Source organism: Agelaius tricolor, unplaced genomic scaffold, assembly GCF_023055355.1.
Source record: "Agelaius tricolor isolate 1412-34295 unplaced genomic scaffold, bAgeTri1.0.p SCAF_3, whole genome shotgun sequence".
NCBI lineage: Eukaryota > Metazoa > Chordata > Aves > Passeriformes > Icteridae > Agelaius > Agelaius tricolor.
The window spans coordinates 51,541,827-51,562,301 of record NW_027269263.1 but is presented as its reverse complement, the minus strand read 5'-3'; the positions used below and the strand labels follow the sequence as shown (position 1 = coordinate 51,562,301).

The 20,475-nt window shown below is 38.6% G+C and overlaps 1 protein-coding gene across 2 annotated transcripts; it reads left to right on the top strand.

Annotated features, from left to right (window-relative positions):
* The first annotated feature begins 61 nt into the window (after positions 1-61).
* On the top strand, positions 62-13,086 carry CRELD2 (cysteine rich with EGF like domains 2). 2 transcript variants are annotated; one of them, XM_071423841.1, is made up of 10 exons: positions 64-337; positions 1,353-1,435; positions 2,620-2,730; positions 4,981-5,072; positions 6,096-6,272; positions 7,418-7,516; positions 9,050-9,127; positions 9,893-9,988; positions 10,824-10,964; positions 12,515-13,086. In XM_071423841.1, exons 1-10 carry the CDS (start codon positions 167-169, stop codon positions 12,571-12,573), a joined length of 1,107 nt encoding a protein of 368 aa, XP_071279942.1. In that variant the 5' UTR covers positions 64-166; the 3' UTR covers positions 12,574-13,086. The 2 variants fall into 2 exon arrangements, with proteins under 2 accessions (XP_071279943.1, XP_071279942.1); XM_071423842.1 differs by lacking the exon at positions 7,418-7,516 and having other exon boundaries at positions 62-337.
* The last annotated feature ends 7,389 nt before the right edge of the window (positions 13,087-20,475 follow it).

Here is a 20,475-nt window from a genome sequence, read left to right as displayed (position 1 = left end):
CTCGACCAACGAGCGCCCGCGGCCGGTGCGCGCGTGGGGCTGACGCGGAAATCTGAATGGAGCTCGCGGGCCGGCGAGGCTGGGGCGGGGCCAGCGCGGCCGCCGCTGCTGAGGGGGCTCGGCTGGGGCGGCCCCGCTCCGCGTCCAGGGGTCCTACGGCCTCGCCATGGGGCCCGGCCCCTCTCCGCCACCGGGCCCCACTCCACGACAGTCCCGCGTGGCCTTGGCCGTGCTGCTCTCTGCCGCCCTGTTGCTGTCGCTGCCTGTTCGTGGCGCCGGTGAGCGGCGGCGCTTGGCGTGCTCCACCTGCCGGGGCATCGTGGACAGGTTCAACCAGGTGGGCCGCGGGGTGCGGGCGGACGGCCCCGCGGTGGGTCAGGGCTTCGCGGGGGCTCCAGGCGGGGTCGAGCAGCGGCGTAGATGGTTCCGCGCCTGCGGCGCCGAGGGGCATTGCCGGCCCCATGGCCGGGCAGCGCCGGCGGGCGCGGTGCGGGTCCGGCCGGCTCCGTGCCCAGAGGCCGCGCTACGGGAGCGCCTCCGCCGGTGCCGCGTTCGGGGCGGCGCCCAGCCCGGTGATGGGGCAGCGGCGGTCCCGCTCCGGCAGCGGTCGCAGTGCTGAGGCGGATGGGTGGCAGAGCGCCTTCATCTCTGCCGCCAAAGATGTGTCAAAAGGCTGCCTCCGCTGCAGCGTGTCCAGCTCCATGGCAAGTGCTGGTGGAAAGCTTCGTTCCCAACCATTCACTGTTTGTTGCCACTTGCAGCAGCCTTATGTGTGGCACAGTAAATTGTGCGCCGGCAGCGAGGGCTGCTGCGCCTGGGGAGCGGTGCTTTGTGCTCTCCACACGCGTATCGGCTGCTGCAGGCTCGCCAGGTCACTTCAGCTGCGGGGTGTTCTGCCAGGTGTCGTCTGGCGGCATCGGCTGTGACTGGGGACAGCTGTGCTCATCGCCCTGTTGTACGGTTGTGTGCGTAACTTACAGCTTGGTGCAGACTGGGCTGTTATCAAAACTGAATGAAGTAGAGGTTCTGTTCAAATGATAATAAATTTCCTGAGAACTTGAGGAAGAAGGGTGTAAAGTTTCACATGCAGGGAGCTTTTTTTGTAAATCATGACTGTAACATGGCTTTGTTTATGTATTAGGAAAATTAGTCATGTTACACTGTAACATACACTTTCTCACTTTGTGTTGTCCTTAGCTGTTGCTTTCACTCAGAAATTTGATCAGCAGCTTGAGAGCTCTACTGTAGTTTATGCATGGCGCTTTTCATAATTTCTATATAAGCATTTGTTATTGCCCTTAATTTTTATTAGCAACAAACCCTATGTAATTCCTGGTACCTTTTATTTGTAGGGTTTAGCAGATACAGCTAAAAAAAACTTTGGTGGTGGAAACACTGCTTGGGAAGAGAAGACACTGTCAAAGTATGAGTCCAGGTGAGCTGTCTCAGTACTTCTCATTCTGCTGAGTTTTGTGTTCACTGTGTGCAACTTCACTATACCAGTGTTTGTTTAGAACTTAAATATTGAACTTGGCAGCAAAGGTTTCTCTTATCCAAACCTTAAATTTTTAATGATTATAGTGTTACAGAACATTGTAATCTAAAGATTATAGTAAAGACTCAATGCCTTATTATTTCCTCTATTCGTCTTGTTTCTGAAAACTACAAAAGTTAATTCTGTTATTGTTGTTATCTTATTGCAAAGCTCCCATACCTTCTCTGTGATTTCTCATGGGCATCTCCTCACAGCACTGACTCCTTTACAGCACAGACAACAAACTCCAATTCTCTTCACAGCCCAACCAACAAACTCCAACTCTCTCCTCACCCAGCTAACTCACTCTTTTGTAGCACTCATCTTCTTATTGGACACAGCTGTGGCCTATTAAGAGCAGGCCTGTTCCTAATCTTTGGTGATTGGTAAAGCTGCAACTCCTCAGGTGTGAGACACCCTTCTGCACTATCTTTTTTTTCTTACATTCTGGCCCTCCACATGTTATTAGTTGTAGTAGGGTTTTTTTCTATTTACCTATTAAAGTAATAAAATAATGGATCTAATAATGGTCAATTTTTTATTGCTAGTCATAAAAGGTACAGAGTACTGAAATAATTGATTTAGAATTGAAGGCAGCATCTTCTCCCTAGAGTTGTCACTGTTGCACTGCCAAAGAGAAGGCAGATTACTGTATGCATATCTGGTTATTGATGGAGAAGGATATCAGTTACTTTTCAAATTCATTTTTTTATCTTAGTTGGAGTACTGAGATGTTGCTGTGAGATTCACAGGCTTGTGTCTAATAAAAATACATTAAATTTATTGTTGAACATTAAAGTACTGCACTCGAATTTTCTGGGAAGCTAAAAATCTATCAAACCTACAATCTAGAAATATAGTAAATGCAAGCAAGTCACAACATTCTTGTAGTCATTATTCTGGGTTTGGGTTTCTTTTTTTGACTGAAGTAATGTTTATTAGTTATTTACTCTGATGTTTTGAAACTAATTCAGGCTACCCTATACACTGATGAAATATTCTCACTGAAGTCTGACTGCTCTGTCAGGTCTTGAGTTGTATTGAAAGTTTAAATTAAATTTACAGTTTTCCTTTTCTGCTTGTAGTGAAATTCGTCTTGTGGAGATCATAGAGAATCTGTGTGACAGTAGTAACTTTGAATGTAACAACATGGTAGAAGAACATGAAGAACTGATAGAGAAATGGTGGTTCAAATTGTAAGTATCATTTTCTTGGTGGAGATCTTTGTGTGAATAAATTATCTAAGAGGATGAACTAATAATGTTAAATCTTATTTAACATTATTGTGCCTGAACAATAGCGGTATGGGTAATTTATTCATTGTCTTTCAAGAGTTGCCATTGGGTACTGCTGGTTTCAGGCTAACTTTTAGTATTATGTGGTGCTGTACTATGTTCTTTTGGATTTTCAATTCCAGCAGTGTTGCACCAAAGGATCTACAGTTGTTTCTTATGCACTGTCTACTCAGTAGACAGTAGTGTGTCAAGGTAAGCTAACATTGGAAAATTTTGAAGTTTAGTTCCTTATGTTTTCCTTTGTCACAAAACTGCAAAGGGCTCTTTGGTTCTTGTGGGTTTTTTGTTAGCTTGCTTTTTTTCCCTGAAACTACATTTTGTTCTCCTGGCAATCAAAAGAATAGTTGGTGCTAATCAGGGTAGAAGTTGAATCTCTTGCAGATGGTAGAGCAGCAGCTGACTTTTCTACCTGCAATTTAAACTAGACTGGAATTTGTGTTATAGCTAAGCTTTTTGTATACCAGTCTTAAATATAATTAGTGCATGAATGGCAGTGTAACATTTAGATTTCTTAATGTTTGAGTTTTTAGTTCCAAATCACATTTCTTCTAAGTATTTTTCACTAATTTAAACTGTCAGCACTCCTAATTAGCTAGACTATAATAGGGTGATCTGCCACTACAATGTTTCATAACTGGATAAGGCTTTTTGATACTCTGCTTCCTTCTAAATCACTGCTTTGGCCTTTTACCTAACTATACAGGATTGTATATATGTTTACACGTAGTGAAGGGAATAGAGTAGAATGGCAGAACAGAAAGTAGAATATTTCAGTTGGAAGGAACCTAAAATGATCACTTAGTCCCAGTGCCTTACTGCTTCAGGGCTGATGAAAAGTTAAAGCATGTTGTTAAGGTCATTGTGTAAACACTCCTAAAACACTGATAGGCTTGGGGCCTCCACCACCTCTCTGGGAAACCTGTCCCAGTGTTTGATCGCCCTCTTGGTAAAGAGATGTTTCCTGATGTCCAGTCTAAACCTCTCCTGGTGCAGCTGTGAACCCTTCCCCTGTGTCCTGTCATTAAATACAACAGAGATTGGCACCTCCTTCTCCCCTTTCCCTCCTCAGGAAGCTGCAGAGGGCAATGAGGCCACCCCTTCCACCTCCTTCTAGACAAGCACACAGTCCTTAGGTGCTCCTCATAGGACATGCCTTCCACAAAGGTAAACTATGCAACCCAGAGTCTTTAATTTGGCTAAAATTTGCAGAACTTAACTAGAAAATTTGGCATAGTAAACTTCCTAAAATAATCAAAAAAATTCATAAAATACATTGGATTTTGGAAAGTTTCTGTATTTAATAGACCTTCTGAGTGCATGCAATTGATTGTTTGCCTTCCTTTCTTTAACCTGCAGTATCCAAATGTCATTCAGTTTCTGTGGTAGTTTCCTAAGACAGTTTCTTTGCCCATGAATACCTTAGGCATTTTTTACAAGTTGTTCCATAAAGGGTGGTCGATCACTGGAACAGGTTCCCCACAGCACCAAGCCTGTCAGAGTTCAGGAATCATCTGGAGGACACTTGCTCATGTAGTTTAGCTTAGGAAGTCTCGTGAGGAGCAGGGAACTGGACTCAATTAATTGGGGCTGTATGCGGGTGCTCAAGTAGCACACAACTAACTTCTTAATTTTAAAAATGTCTTCTAAAATAGTACTCGATCAATGCTAAAAAAAAGGAGAAATTTTAACCCAATCATCAAGTAGCCAATAATTTGAACAAATGTTAACATCTCTTCCAGGCTATCTTCTGTATACTTGAGATAAAGATACAGCAAGTATTTATAAGAGAAAGACATAATTAAGACTGTCTAAACTGTATCTAAACCTTCCCTAAAAGTAAGGCCTTTAAAAAAAGGTGTGTGTGCTTGTATGAAAAATTCATTATATTTGTTGCTCTTATTTCAATTTTTTCCTAAATATAATTTATAACATTTGAGTAGAGCTTGTTAATAGTATTGTATTTTAAAAGCAACATTTTCAAATTGGAGGACTTCTTCTAGAAATTGATTCCTGAAATCTTCAGAAGAATTAGGTTTCTAATCTGTCATGTGCAATAAGTTTCTCTCCTGTGTTGTTCTGGGTCAGTTGTGTGAGCTGGCTTTTAAAGAATCTTTGTTCTTTTTGTTTGTAAATGAATGTCTTCATATACAGAAAGAAGAAGTATCCAGATTTGTTTAAGTGGTTTTGCATTGAAACAATAGAAGTTTGCTGCCCTGCTGGAACTTATGGACCAGATTGCCTCGGTAATTTTTCTTCTGAAAAATTCAGTAGCAGATAGAGTTTTTTTACCTGTTTGTTTCAGTCTTTACTGTCACAGACAAATGCATGATGTATGATATTTTGCATGAGACATGGGCTGCTGTGTAGGATGTATCTGCTTGCTGCCTCATAGTTGAGTAGCTACCTTGGGAATATCCTGCCTGGATAAAACTCTTCTGGGCATGTAGTAATGTACTGAGCTGTCAAGGGTACCAAGATGTGCAGAAACAATCAATCTGATGTTGATATCCATACCTGACCCATCCTTAAAGGCTCTCTGTAACATGAAGTCTGTTGTTTAGGTGGCCTTGCAGAATCTATGTATACAAGAATCCTTGATCAGTTTCAAGAGTAAAACAACCCAAACGCTGCTGGGGTTTAAATGAAGAACCTTGCAACTGAGGATCAGTTAAAAAGGCAATGAGAAAAATTGGGTAAAAGTAGGTGGGAGATGAAAGTAAGGTCTTTGCAAAAGTGATGAGAGATATCTTGGCCTCTGAAGCTGGTAAAATTTATAAATCTCTAAAACTTCACACCTTATTAAGAGACCGGTTTTGGCCACTTAATATATTGGTAAAAATTAAGTCCCCATTCCCTATATTGATCTAAATGATAGCTGGTAGATTTTTACAAATGTAATATGAGCCTTCTCAGAGATACAGAAAAAATAAAAACACCAATTTTATCCAGGAAGCTCGGAAAATAATTAAAATTTTGAGCCATTTAGGTCTTTACCCTAAATCAAATTGATAACTGAACTTTCCTGGAGATTGCTTTGGGTTTCCCTTATACTTGAATATATTATTAAGCCATTGCCTTATCGCAAAACTTTTAGTTATTCTTAAGGGTGAAAAAGACTCTTGGAAATTATATCCTACTTTAGTGTGACAATTTAAAATTAATTCTTATTTTCTGTGAAGAGGGAGGGATTTTGGGTGTTTGTGTCTGAGAGTAGAAAGTTATTTCCTTAAACACCTGATTTAAAAATATTTTTGATCCTTTTTTAGCTTGTCGTGGTGGATCAGAAAGACCTTGCCATGGAAATGGCCACTGTGATGGTGATGGTACCCGAGGTGGAGATGGCTCATGTAGCTGTAAGAAGGAGTACACAGGACAATTTTGTTTGGACTGTTCTAGTGGTTACTTCAGTTCCTTGAGAAACGAGACACATTCTGTCTGTACAGGTAACAAAGTCTTAACACATGCTTATATCTTTGTGTTACTTCTTCAGTTTTTGCAAAACTAGAAACATTTGAAACTAACAAATGTAGAAACAAAACATAGTTTGGCCAGCTTTAAGCATAAAAGACATGTCAGTCACTTTAGTGGAATTCTAAGATTTTGCTAAGTCATCTTTCCACACTGCCCTTGATTTTTAAATTGTTTTTTTCTTCTTTAAGAAAAATTCGTAGAAATCTTTGCTTCTCTGCTTCCTAAGTACTGTTGAAATCTTGAGCTGAAATTACTTAAGCTTAAATGGAATAAATGGAAAGAGTTGATCTGTACTGCAAACTAATTAGATTCCGGTTTGGTATGCCTAAGTTTAATTTTGAAACAAAGTCGGGTCATAGGAATAAAATTTTGAATTGGTCAAATTTTCAATTCATTTTAGACCCTTGATGAGATTCTCCAACAGCTGTATCCTGACCCTGGGGTCTAACAAGATTGGTTTTAAGTAGTCTATATTGTTGGGTTTTTTTTTTAATCTGGTTGTGTAGTAATTCTTCTCTATGATTTGTTTTAGATGACAATATATAACATACAAATGTTACATAGGGTATATTATATATGCATGTTATGTATATGTATACATTATGCATATACAGCTGGATTTCTAGTATAGTTCCTTCTGAATTCTTCAGAATTAAATCACACATTGCTCTCATAGCTAATTGAAAATGTAAATTGTGTGAGGATTCATTAGGTAGAGAAGTTCAGAGTTTGATGTTTAAACTCCTGTCCCAGCCTTGAGGGGCTCAGCTAAGTTTGCCTTCCTGATCTCCTCTTTCCAAATATTTTAGAAATTGGACCTGCCACTTCTAGTCACTAGAATTTCATGGCAGTGTTTTCAGTGGTGCAAATATCTGTAATTGCTAGATTTGGTTTCCTCTGGTATTTTGGGATTTGGAGTTGTTTTGGTCAGATAGCTGCATATTTCTAAATTAAATCTTGATCTTATGGAGGTGCTGTCTTGTGAATGGGAGTTTCAAGCTCCTAAAAAATGATGGCTTCCACTGAATCCTAAATAAAGTTTTCTCTGAGAGTTTGTGTGCCCGAACTTCTCTTGGGATCTCTCAACAAAACTCAGGTTGAAGTTTTCTCCTCTCAGCCTGCCATGCTGCCTGTAAGACTTGTACTGGTTCAAGTAACAAGGACTGCCAAGATTGTAAAGAGGGCTGGATTAAAAATGAAGATGGAGCTTGTGTGGGTGAGTAATGCTAGTAAGACTTCAAACAGGTTTTGTAGTAACACTGGCTAGTAAGATTAGATGGCATCAATTCCAAGTTTTATTGTATTTTATGGAAATGATTTGTCAGTTTAGATTTCTACAGTTTTATTAGTCTCTCTCTTCCTCACTTATTTCATGTTGCAGGAAAGCAGTATTTTCTCACCACTGATTGCCTGGTGATGATAGTTACCTTTATCATGCTGTTCTGTATGTTTTTGGTGTTTATTTGTATGCTAAACAATGTCCTGCTTTTGACTTAAACTATTTTGTCAATTAGTAGAAGATTGGTATGAACTTAGCTACATATTTTGTACTAATTCCACAGTTACCTTCACATAACTGTCATAAATGCTCAACCCTAATGGAGGTCAAACACTTCACTAAAAGCCATGCATGCAAACTTCTTCTGTTCTTGGACAGAAATACTGGGAGACATCAAGATCAGTGTTTCCATTAATTTCTTACCTATTTCTGTCTTAGCATTTAAGTTGGGTTACAGGGAGATAAGTGTGAAATACTTTACGAAAAATTCAAACACTAAAAATACTCCCAATGCAGGAATGCACTAGGGGAGAGTAACACATTTTGTTTAAGTGGTTGAATTTGACCCTTTAAAGACCTCTAACATAATGCCCAGAAACAGTGTCTTAGAAATTATGTGAATACTGCTTCCTTTTCAAAATGCCACTGAGAGCTCGTTTTAAATTACAGCTCTTGCAATATCTGCTTAGGCAACTACTAAGCACTCCCAGGGCATTTTTAAGATGCTTTGGTACTGTCTTCTGTACAGCTGAGTTTTTTACAGATAATTATTACCACTAATGACTCATAAATGAATTGAGTAATCAGTAGGAATGATGGGTGCAGCAACAGGAGGAGAGTGACAGCAATGACAGGAAGAGAGGGACTGAAATAGCCTTTCTTTGTTTGAATTTTTTAATGAAATACTGTTGCACCCTTTCCTCAAAATCATAAGGCTTGCATGTTTTAACTCTGCAGTAGAATTGGTTTTCAGCTTGACTGGTCCTAATCATAACTTGGTTTGTTTCATTTTGCTTTCTGTAGAATACTAAGAGATGCATGTATGTGCAATAGTACACATTTTTAGTCATATAAAAAGCTCTGTAATTTGGTAACGTAGGAGTAAATAGTGTTTCAGAACAATAGTGTGTCTGCTTGTTTGTTATGATATCTGCATAAATGCATGACTTGAAAATGGCAGGGACTGCAGGCATCCTGGAAGTTTATTTAATTTGACCTTTTGAATTTCTGATACATCTCTTATTGTCATCACAAAGTATATGAGGATCAGTTTTGATTTTCTAATGCAGGTTTAAGCTGAACAAAACTGTGTCTGTTACCATGCTAGTTCTGTGTCTACCATGTTGCACCTGACCCCAAACTCATTGCAACAACAATTCTCAGTGCAGTCAGTTTATAGCATTCAAGTATTAATCTGTCTATTTAATCATAACTACTATTTTAGGTAACTTGTCACTTTCTATCTTTCAGATTTAGATGAATGTGCTGCTTCTCCTTGCAAAGATCACCAGTTTTGTTTGAACACAGATGGATCTTTCTCATGCAAAGGTTTCTTTTCAATCTTCTGTTGTATTGTTCTGTCTAGAATCCTAAACTAATGCTAGAGGTAATGCTTAGAAAATGTCTGATAGGTATTTGGTACAGTGTGGTCTGATCCTCACTGGGCATGGGATGAGGCTTTAGACCTATTGTATGAGCAAATAAAGAGATTTCTGGTTATTTCTACTTGGCTTTTGTGAGACCCTCCAGCTCTGGGACCTCCAACATAAGGCAGGCATGGACCTTCCTGAGTGGGTCTAGAGGACAGCTGTGAAAAGCTTGATCAAGAGGGTCAACCCCCCTATGAGGACAAGCTGAGAGAGCTGGCATTGTTCATTCTGAACAAGAGAAGGCTCCAGAGCCTTTCAGTCCTAAAGAGATCTACAACAAAGGTGGAGGAGGACTTTCTACAAGGGCATGTAGTGGACTTGACAAGGGGGAATGGATTCAAGCTGAAATAAATTAGATTATATATTAGGAAGAAAATCTTTACTATGAGGGTGTTGAGGCACTGGACCTGAGAAGTTATGAATGCCCTGTCCCTGGATGTGTTCAAAGACCAGTTGGATGGAGCCCTGATCTACCTGGTCTAGTGAAAGGCATCTAAACTATGGCAGAGGGATTGGAACTAGATCATCTTTAAGGTCAACTTCCAGCCCAAGCCATTCTATGATTCCTTGTCATTGTCCTTGTGTGGGTAAGATGTCTGACTTTAGGGTGGTATTTTAAACCCCAGATACACAATTTTTTATGCATAAAATATTTTATCTTTAGCATGTGATGCCAGCTGTGTAGGTTGCACAGGAGAAGGTTCCGAAAAATGTAAGACCTGCGCATCTGGATACGTGAAGGAAGATGAGAAGTGTACAGGTTGGTGGATTTAGCAGTACCTGGTAGAATGCTGGTTAGCTCACTCTTGGTTAGCCATGCTGAGGAGCTCATGGGTGCATTCACATTTGTGTGCTTCATCTTTCATGCCTGTCAAAGTGAACCTAGTCATTCTGATATTAGCTGCAAAGACATTCTCAATAAATTACTTTATATTACTGAGCTGATACGCTTGACAAAACTTAAAGTGAATCACTGGTATGAAGGAACAAGGTATTTTATAGTAGCTTCAGGAAACAGCTACATGAGGCTTTTGTCAGTTACTTACCACTTCATCAGATCTGTGTTTCTATTCATTTTGTAGCAGAAAGGCAGGCATTGTGATAATCCATCAATGTCCAAGTTCAAATTATATTCATTCTTAGTGAATTATAATGTGAAATTAGACTTCCTCTGTGGAAAAGAACAAGACATATGCATAATCTGAAGTAGCTATTAACTGTGACGATGTAGTATTTACAAGCTCTGTTCCCTTTAGCTATACTTTGATGGCATAAATAGAAAATGACTGTGGGGGAAATGTTCAGTAGGTTGAGTTGCCTAATTGTGACAAACATAACTACTAAGTACATTTCTCTGTACAGGGATTTGCAAAACATTAAAAAGCAGCAGTACTGGGTGTTATCTGAATAACTTTGAAACAGTCTAAATCATGAAGAATTAGATTATTTTAACAGATGTTACATCTGTTGCAGCAGCATTCTGCTCCACAGTGTTTTTCATATTTGAATAGAGTTTTGTTTATATGACTGAGCAAAAACAAGGTTTATAACAAAATAACAGCAGTGGACTCTTTCTTTCCCTGTGCTGTCTCTAGATATAGATGAATGTAACCTTCCTGAAAAGGTCTGCACAGAAGAGAATCACGACTGTGTTAATACATCAGGTAGTTACAAGTGTGTATGTTCAGAAGGGTTTGAAGATAAGGATGGAACATGTGTTCAAACTGTAAAACCAGGTAAGTAGCTTTTCAGGGACAACTTAAAAAAAATATGCTGTATTAACAACTTGGAGTTTTATGTAAGTCTAAGGGTCTAGTTACTTGTAAATCCCCCTATTATTTCTCATCTTCACACAGCTGTGGTCTGTATCAATAGTTTATAGTCCAGGCCACACTCTGATGTGTGTTTTTTTGCCTAAAGATAGTTTATGTTTTTAAACATTCTGTTCTTGGGTTGCTACATTTTTGCTTAAGTCAAGTTTGTGTTTTTAAGTCACTTAAGGGTTTGGCTTTGTTACATAAAATGAGGTAGCAAATTTCTGCTGTCATAAAAATGAGCATGTCCTCCCCATTTCTTTCCTTTATCATTAATTATAGTAACTTAAGGGTTTATCTGATTACATGCAATCTTCAATTCATTGAAATCTCTGAAAATTGCAAATTGAAAAAAGAATTACAAATTCTCTTTGCTGGATAAAAATGCTGTTTGAATTTGTTTATTTTGTGATCATGTAAGTGCCAGAGCTGGTGTTAAGGTGAAAATGGGGAAGACATCCATCTATCAGTCATGGAACTGTTCAGCTTCACTTAAATTATAACTTCAGTCAAAAAATTCAACTATCATTTTTTCTAGGATGTGTTGACCCATATGGACAGAACTACATTCATTAAACATTCCATTACTCCATCTAGGCCTCTTTTACAATTCCAAAGAGAAAGATGGGATTATTTTGCAATAACAGCAGTAGGAGAATAGATGAGAGACACCTAATTTCATACCTTTTCTTTCTACTTCGTAGCTTGTTTGGGTGGCTTTTTTATCCCCCCATTTCCATCCCCAACGCTGATTTTTCATTTTTTCATACTAAAAAGTTGTAATGATGGATGTTGTATTGCTGCTCAAGGCCACTCAGTTCATTCCTTTTACTCTCAGTGCTCACCATTATTAGTCCTCTAGAATCTTCTCTAATACAGATATGCAGGGTATCAGTTACTACCTTTGTTAATGTGGTCTTACATTTTGAGACCAAAAGTAAAATAAAAGGTAGACAAATTGACTTAGGTTTTTTTGTTTAGATCATGCTTTTCCCAATATAATAAAATTGCTCTGCTTTTTTAAAGGTTGTTTTAACATCTGAACTGAGCAATTTCTACTATAAAAACAATTCTGAATAAGACTTGCCCTACTTTTTCAAATACCTAAACTGCTACTGACAGGTTGTGTGGAAAGGAGGAGATTCACTGTGAATAGCTGAAAACAAAAGCCTAGAATAGAAGTGCCTGTGCTGATTTTTTTTTTCTTCCACTAATAGTAAAATGCCAATTTATTTGAAAAATTTTGTTTTCATATAGTAAAAAAAAAAATAATACAGCCTTAGGTTAGGAGAACGGTTTAAGTAGGTGTTATATATGGCTTAATTGCTTCTCTGGTCTTGATAAATATGTTAATTTGGGTTTCTCTTGAAAAAAATCCTAATTTCAAAAATCACAGTTGTATATCTGTAATTAATTATCTATGTATAATTGGTAATAGATTTGTATTCTAACTGTGCTATCTAACTTCACAGGAGAGGAAGTAGAGAGTGAAACAACTGAGCCTTCACATACTGAACATGTTGACTTATGATCTGCGTTCAGAACCAAAAGACATTCCTATCTAAAGTTTTAAATTATTGGACTAAGCCTCTGCTAGCTGACATACTGTGGAAGTGGTATGAAATATGCAGGTTGCCATTAAGACTTTTTTTGTAAATGGTGGCAACCTGCTCTTTAAGCTGCATTTCTTTATTCTTAAATCCCACTTTTTGTATAATTCTTCAAAAACAACACTCTAGATGGGTTAGTATAAAATTTGACTGAACATAACACTGTACCCAGCAACTGTAAACAACTTGCAGGCTTCTCATTCTAGTGCCTACTGAAAACTGTTATCTTCTGGAAGAATTTAGTTGCACTTCATAATTTAAGGAAAATCTAGACTGAAGTTCGTTGTTTCTAATCATGAGAAATATTTCTGTAATTGAAATACAGCTTTTGGAAATTGTCAAAGGGAATCTCTCTGGGGGGGAGGGAAGCACTGTTCCCTTAAACAAAATAGAATGCCTAATATTGCATTCAATAAAAGTGTATTTTGTTGGAATGTGCCTTAAAATTTTTAAGATGTTAATACCTTGATGTGTTGTCATGCTTATTTTTCTTTTAAGTCAGTGAAAAACCCCCAAACCACAAAAGCAGCCCAAACAACCCCCAAAAAAACCAAAACCCCAGAACCTTGTAAACTGTATTTCAGTTCAGCACTGAATTCAAACACTCAGTTGTATTGGAATATACCTGAAATGAAAACCCCAACCCAACAACATCTCTCTCTCACACACACTTTCCTCTAAAGGAAGAATTATGTCAACTTAACTTTTCAAAGGCAGGTAAACAGGTCTTTCTGACAGATACTTGCATCAACTATGTAAACTAGTTTAGAAGGTGATGAAAAGTAGGTTTGGCTAACACATGCCTGCAATGGCTCATAGTTATTATGTGAATGCTGTCTAGGATTGGTGAATACAGGACTTTGACTACAACCTACTGCTGTGTGCTATAGCTTCCTGTCTGCTGCAGAGCAAGCATACTACAATCAATTTTTCCTTGTCTCTTGTGCCATTTCAGAGGGAAAGCTTATAAGCATAGCATAGATACAGCTTCCTGTGTGTTCTCTCTAAGCCTAAAGGCAAGTATAAAAGCTAAAATGGATATATCCTGTAGGACTGTCACAGCTGTAAATAAAATAAGGACCGTCCACAAACAGTCTCTGGTAAAAGTGAGTAAAGTTTACAATACATTGTGATGGTGGATACAAGGGGTTGTAGAATACAGCTAAGAAGAGCACAGTTTAGGCTTAACTATGAAGAAGTTACAAACTCTGAGGTAAGGGGACATAAAAAGGCTATGAATAGAATTGACCTATTCTGTTGAGCAGAAAAAATCAGACATCTTCTATATCCTTCTGAAGACTTTTGTTCAAGCTAAGTCTCAGTTCAGTTTGTGAACAGTGCATGGAGGATTTGTATGTGTGATAGATACCTAGGTGAATATTGTACAAAATTTGATTCTGTTGGATTCTTAGGTTAAAAGCTGTCTAAGCTGATCTTGTGCATGATAGTTTAAATACCTAGTGGTATTAAGGTACCTGTAACTTAAACTGTTATATCTAGATGTTTCTTAATTTGCAAGTCAGAGTATGAAATCTTCAGTGCTTTCTCAGCTGTAATTGTCTAAGATGGGCCCATTTGCCACAAAGTCTTGCAAGTTGAAGGGTAGTCATTGTATTTAATGAGTACTAAATCAAAGGGAGGAAAAAGTAGGCAGTTTGGGAAGCACATGGAATACAACTCAAGGATCTTCAGGGTTTTTAGTACAGGTGTAGCCAGTTACAGTAGTATTAGCCCCTAAGGATCCTGCAGGAGTGTAGCTTCTCTATGTTACTCACTCACTCACTCACATTGAACTCCTGGGTGTTGCAGGTTGTGGTATGAATGGTCGTTAATCATAACAGGAAATGTTGGTTTAGAAAATACCATCAGCTCACACTCAGGGAATTAATTGTCTGACAAATTCAAACTCTTCTATTAGTGTTCCAAGCCTGAAATAATGCTTCCTTCTGAAAAAGAACTTGCTACTCTTAAACACCTTTCAACTTACTTGGGACTCTGGGGTATACCTGATGAGGTTCTTAACTACATTGTGGAAGCATTTGCTTCCCACCTTCCAAGGCTTTGGACAGAAAGCCTTAACTAAATTGTCTTAGTTAAGCCCAAGTCTGAGATGAGCTGATAAAAAACAAAAATGTCAAGATTTTGTTTTTCTGTGGTGATAAAGAGGAGAAATTCTTCCTTGCCTGACCTGCAAAAGTAATGAGCAGTCTAATACAACCAGACTGTTTTTCAGTTCTGGAGAAAAATGCTTTCAGCTTTCCATTACCAGAGTAGAGCCATCAGTCAGAGTGGTGTTCCCTACAAAACATACAGCTGTAGTACCTGGGTATTAGGAGTCACTAATCTATTTTCCTCAATTCTCCCATTTTCCTGCCACCAAATATAGGCACATATTGCTCTGCATTAAATTATTGTGGGGTCCAGAAAGGTGAATTCAACTATTTAGAGCTTTCAGTGAAGGAATATAAGCCAAGGTATGTATGTGATAAATATTTAGTACGATGCTGCTGTCTTCTGCCCTTTTGATGCTAGTTTTGAAAGAGTTAGTTCCCTTATTTTGTTCTGTTTTCTCCTTTTACTTCTTCAGACTGTAATTACTGCTTCATTTTAGAAGTTGAAACCAAAAATTTTTTTTGGCTGAACTTAATCTTTTTCCCCTCTCTGCCTTGAATACAGTGGGGATTGGATTCTGAGTTGTCTTGGGTTTTGCCCTTTATAATCAGAATGGAGGGGGTGGAGGAGTAAGATTTGAACTGATTTCCAGAAACTGGCCATGAAGGTAAAGTGCATTTTGTTAATCAAGCCAGTACAGACTACCAATGCTTTTTACTGTATTTGTTAATATTTTGGTGCTAAAAGAAAGCTGTTTCCATTAAATTTGTCATTGCATTGTAAGGACATCTGGTTATATGGTACAGGACTTTGGACTTAGGGTTGTCTGGAAGTAGAGGTCTTATGTCCAACTATACAAGTATGTTGGTAAATACTTCAGAAGTGATCTGAGATAATCCAACAAACATGATTTGTGCCTCAGTGAAGTGTTGGTTAGGTACTTCTGTCATAAGTACCAAGGTGAACTTCTAGACCCAGACCTATGATTTATTTTGTAAACTTCATACTGTGGTATCAAACTGGAAGCAGCAGCCCTTTTCCTAGATTGTTTTGCTACTACTTTGGAGTTTCTTGACCTAAAACTAAGTGGATTTTTACCATGAGAAATAGTACTCAATAGTGTATCTAGGCACTTGAAAGGACAAGATTCTCTTGAACTACAGAAGGTCCAGAAACACTTTCCAGGAGGAAGCAAACTTAGAGATCTTCATGTTTCAATTAAGGCTCTAAATAAGACCAGGAAAGCAGTCTCAAGTATGCAGCATCCATACAACAATCCTGCAGTGCCTAAACTTAGAAGTTAAGGTGTGCTGAAATGTTTTCAGCCGAACATTGGTACATAATACTGAATATTTTCTTTGATGTGAATTCCCAACATGTCTGTAATAGATACTGAGTTATCTTCAAAGTATAATGCTATCCATTCCTAAATAGGGCAAATGAATTCTCTTTTGTACAACACCTTGGTGACTTAGGTAATTCAGGAAGTCAGTGATCACCTGAAAGGGATCAAATCATAATCTTTCTCAGGAAAGGTGCCAAAGTCTGTAAGTTATATTCAAGACCAGGATACAAGTGACTGTAAAATATATGGTATATACTGTATAAACACAGGACCATTTATGGATGATGAGAACTGATCATGCATCATCCTAACGTGTATGGGAGAGGTACTGCTCAGTCAGGCAGTTGTCAGTTGAAGAGTCAAACAATGACATTTGCAACTTGCAAAACACCAAGAATGTGAAAATCACCAAATCATACTTCTAGCATAAAGTTCTTGGTGTATAGGCACTATGTGGATATATAGAGACAATTCTCCCTGATGAACAGGATGTACCCTGTCCTTCAGGTTACTTTCAGACCATTCTTAATATTGCGCAAAGTTAGGCACACAAATCATTCCAATTTGCCTTAACAAGTGACTAACTGAAAAAAATGTGTTGAGAGAAAAATAAACAACAAAGCCCTCAGCAACAAAATAAAAGCCTTAAAAAATCCAAGAAGTCTTGGATCATATGTAGCAATAATATAAAGGACAGTTGTCCATAATGGTCCTAGTTGACCTCCTGATACCCCTCCCTGCCCTCTGTCTGTCAGACTGCTATGGATTGTTGCCCAAGATTGTATTTTATCTGTTCTGAAAGGAATCTTCTGAGGTTTTCAAAGCAAATGCCTGTGCTTTTTTTTTTCCCCTTCCTTGCATCAAATGGAATTTTTCTCATCCCTTTCAGCAGCTTCACACCTTGTAGAATTTCGTGGTTTCATTTGCTGCAGACATACCTATAGCAGCCCTTAATACTCTTCAAGCCCCTTGCCGGTTCTTCTCCAAGCAGGCTTTGGCTTTCTTGATTCCATTCCTTCATGCTATGACAGTGGCTCTGTATTCCTTCTGGGTCACTTGCCACTGTTTCCACCTTGTGTGTTCCTTTTTATGGCTTTAGTCAGGAGCTCATTGTTCATGCTTGTCAGCTTGTCAGCTTCCTGCCACCTTTGCTTGATTTCCCATACATCAGAATTGGGAAAAGTGATCACTGAAAATCAGCCAACTGCCTTGGACTCTTCTGTCTAGGGCCCTCTGCCTTAGCTTTCCTCTCATGCTGATGCCTGAACTGCCCAGGTCTACTATTCTGATATAAAGGGTTATGGTCCTGCTACTGCTTTGAAGGCAAAATAGTACCTGGTTACATTTCTTGATCTACTGCTGAGGTAATAATATTGTCTCTCTACTTAGTGGTGCTTTTTTGATGAATCCAGCCCTTCTTATTGAGTCTTAGTCAGTGGGGTGACTGTAGGCTCTTTGGGACTAAGGGTCATCTTTTTTATGTTAGAGATATGCCCTATCTTGTCCCCCAGTTTGCATCACAGCATTTGATGTGTAGGATTCACATCTAGCACTGCCATTAAAAACTAAACAAACATTGATTTTCTTTAGTATTTCTTAGTTTAAAAAAAAGTTTGATTTATTTTTGTTTTTTTAATGATATGGAGGAAGAAGCAATACATACTTTAATACTAAGAAATAAAGTGTCCTACTTATTTGGGTTTTTTTTTGGTTTTGTTTCGTTGGGTTTTTTGTTCTTTGGGGTATTTTTTTGTTTTGTTTTGTTATTTGGTTTTTTTCTTCATATATAAAAATGGATGCTTAAAAAAGGGATATGTGAATAAATTAGTCAGTATTCTAACAAGCAAGACCTTGTGGGTCATCTTACACTTCCCTCACCAATGTGGAATTATTCTCTCTCTGTGCCATTTGGAAATGCAGTATCTAATTAAAAATTTGCTGAGGTAATGTATTTTCCATCATCCCACATTATTTTATCTATCAGAATATATTATAATTTGATAGTAATTCTTTTTAATGACTGGCACAATAAAGAAGAACTCTTCCACATGCAGCTGTGATTATGCCTCATTTGTTTGAGGTAATGCACAGACACAAAGGACAATCCTTTGCAAAAGGTGGAAGAGGAACCTGTTCAGGGAACTGAGACTCATCTTTGACCTTTAGCATAAAAAATATTCAGCCTTTTAGTTGGCTTTCAATTTTTATTTTTTTGTTTTTGTTTTGTTTCTGGAATAAGCAGTATCACATTTTCAAACACTAAAGCAAAGAAGACCAGAAACTACCACCAGGAAGGGATGGTGAGGTATCCACCTTCAGCTGCAATCTCTTGGAGCTCTTTAATAATGAGACCAAGAGCCTCGACTGAAGCAGCAGCTTCTTAGTATTTAGGTGAGGGTGTAAAGAATTGTCTCTACTCCCTTTTTTCATTTACTCATCTTACATTGAAATGCTTATGTTCATAAAGAAACACTTTCATAGGTAGGTATATATAGACCTGTGTGCCATAGATAAACAACTGCCAATTGAAGTACTTCATAGCTTTTAACTTTTTTTCATTATGCATCATAAAATAATGAAAAGTCATTAAAATAAATTCTTCCTACCTGATGTCAACTTTTGCAACAAGAAATTTTATTGCAGTGTGGCCTGGAGAAACTGGATAAACTCTTCCCATGAGCTTGCAGGGGAGAAAAGATGAGTCATTAAGACACAAGCTGTTGTGTCTTTTAGGACATAATTCTGTTATCAATTAATTGCACACTGTTCATGTTCAAAACAGAATGTCCCTAGAATAAGTTTTGGTTTAGGCTAAAGCTCTTCACACAGATGGCATTTTACAGGCTATTTGACAAGACAGTCATTCTAATGGGACATCTCTGGAATTCCAGTTATTTGGGAAAGAGCTCTGTGGCCTGTGGTGCAGTGTTGCTTCAGGCATTCCCGTTGTAGGTGATAAATGCCACAGCACAGCTGTTTGTCCCATGCAGAGATGCACAGCTGTGCTGCTCAGAGAAAGGAGTTTCTCTCTGCCATGCCGTTTCAGTATATTGTGCCGCAGATTTTCACAACTTCAGTGTTAAGCCAGCAGAGGGTACTCTTGAGCTTCCCAGAATATGTTACATGGGATGGATGTCTCAGGAGGTTACTGCCTCAGAGGTACTGTGCTGAGGGGAGGGGCTGAAAATGTGAGCCCTTAATTATATGGGCCTCATTGTACTTAAGTAAAAGTGTTGAATAGGCCACATACTTTGTTGAATAAACAGACACTGCTGTTTTTCCAAAAGCACAGCAAACCAAGATCTTGTCAGTATAATACAATCTTAAAAACTAGGAAATTCAGGCTTGAAGGTACTCCAGGTTGTTTCTCATCCAAACAAGTGCTGAGGCAGGGCTGCTGTGAGAGCTGAGTACTTGCCTCACCCACTTTTGAAAACCCATAAGGATGTAGCCTGCACGTCCTCTTTTGGCAGCTGCTCTCACAGGCAAAATGTTCATCTGTGTGTTCATGTTGAACCTGCTGTGTTCCAACTTACACCTGCTGTTTCTTGCCCTCTTGCCATGCACTGCTGTGAGTCCTTGATCTAGTGGCTCTGCTCCTCCTAATGCATCCAAAAGGCTGCTGATTATCTCTGCTGCCAGGGCGCTGTTGGCTCGCATTCCTCTCACTGCCCACTGGACCCCCAGGGCTTTTGCACACAGAGTTGCTCTCCAGCTCTCAGTCCCCAGATGGAGTCACTCCAAGAGGATCTTCCTTCCAAAGGGCAGCAATTCGGGCTTGTCATTTTTGAGTTTCATAAGGCACTGTTAGTCCATTCCTCCATCTCAGCTAGATCCCATTTTTCTAAGTCTTATATTTACACTCCGTTTTCATTCAAATCAACAGTTCTGCTGCCTTTAATGGAATGAATTTGCTAGAATCATGTAGGAAGCTTAAAATTTGTAGGTTTGTGGATAACAGATTTGTACACAATGTTACTACAAGTTAAACTACAAAATTAGATCATGGATTTTTAGTCTATTCAGAAAATAACAGAATTTTATCTTTTCTTTGAAAAATAATATGTCAAGAAGAAATATAGTCTTTCATATATATAACTTACATATCTCTCTTGTGATATGATAGTCAAGGTACAAGGCACAAATGCACATTTAACTTGACAGAGTGATGAAACCCTTACTTATAAGTATTACTTTTATATTTTTAAAGGCTCATAATCTTTCTCTAAAAATCAAATATATTTATGTCATTACTCATTGTAGAAACAGAGATTATTAAAGTACAACTGTTGCTCCATCACTGTTCTTCAATCTTCTCCTCTGCCAGTCAACTCTATCACCAGTTACTCCTGCTGTCTACAGCTGT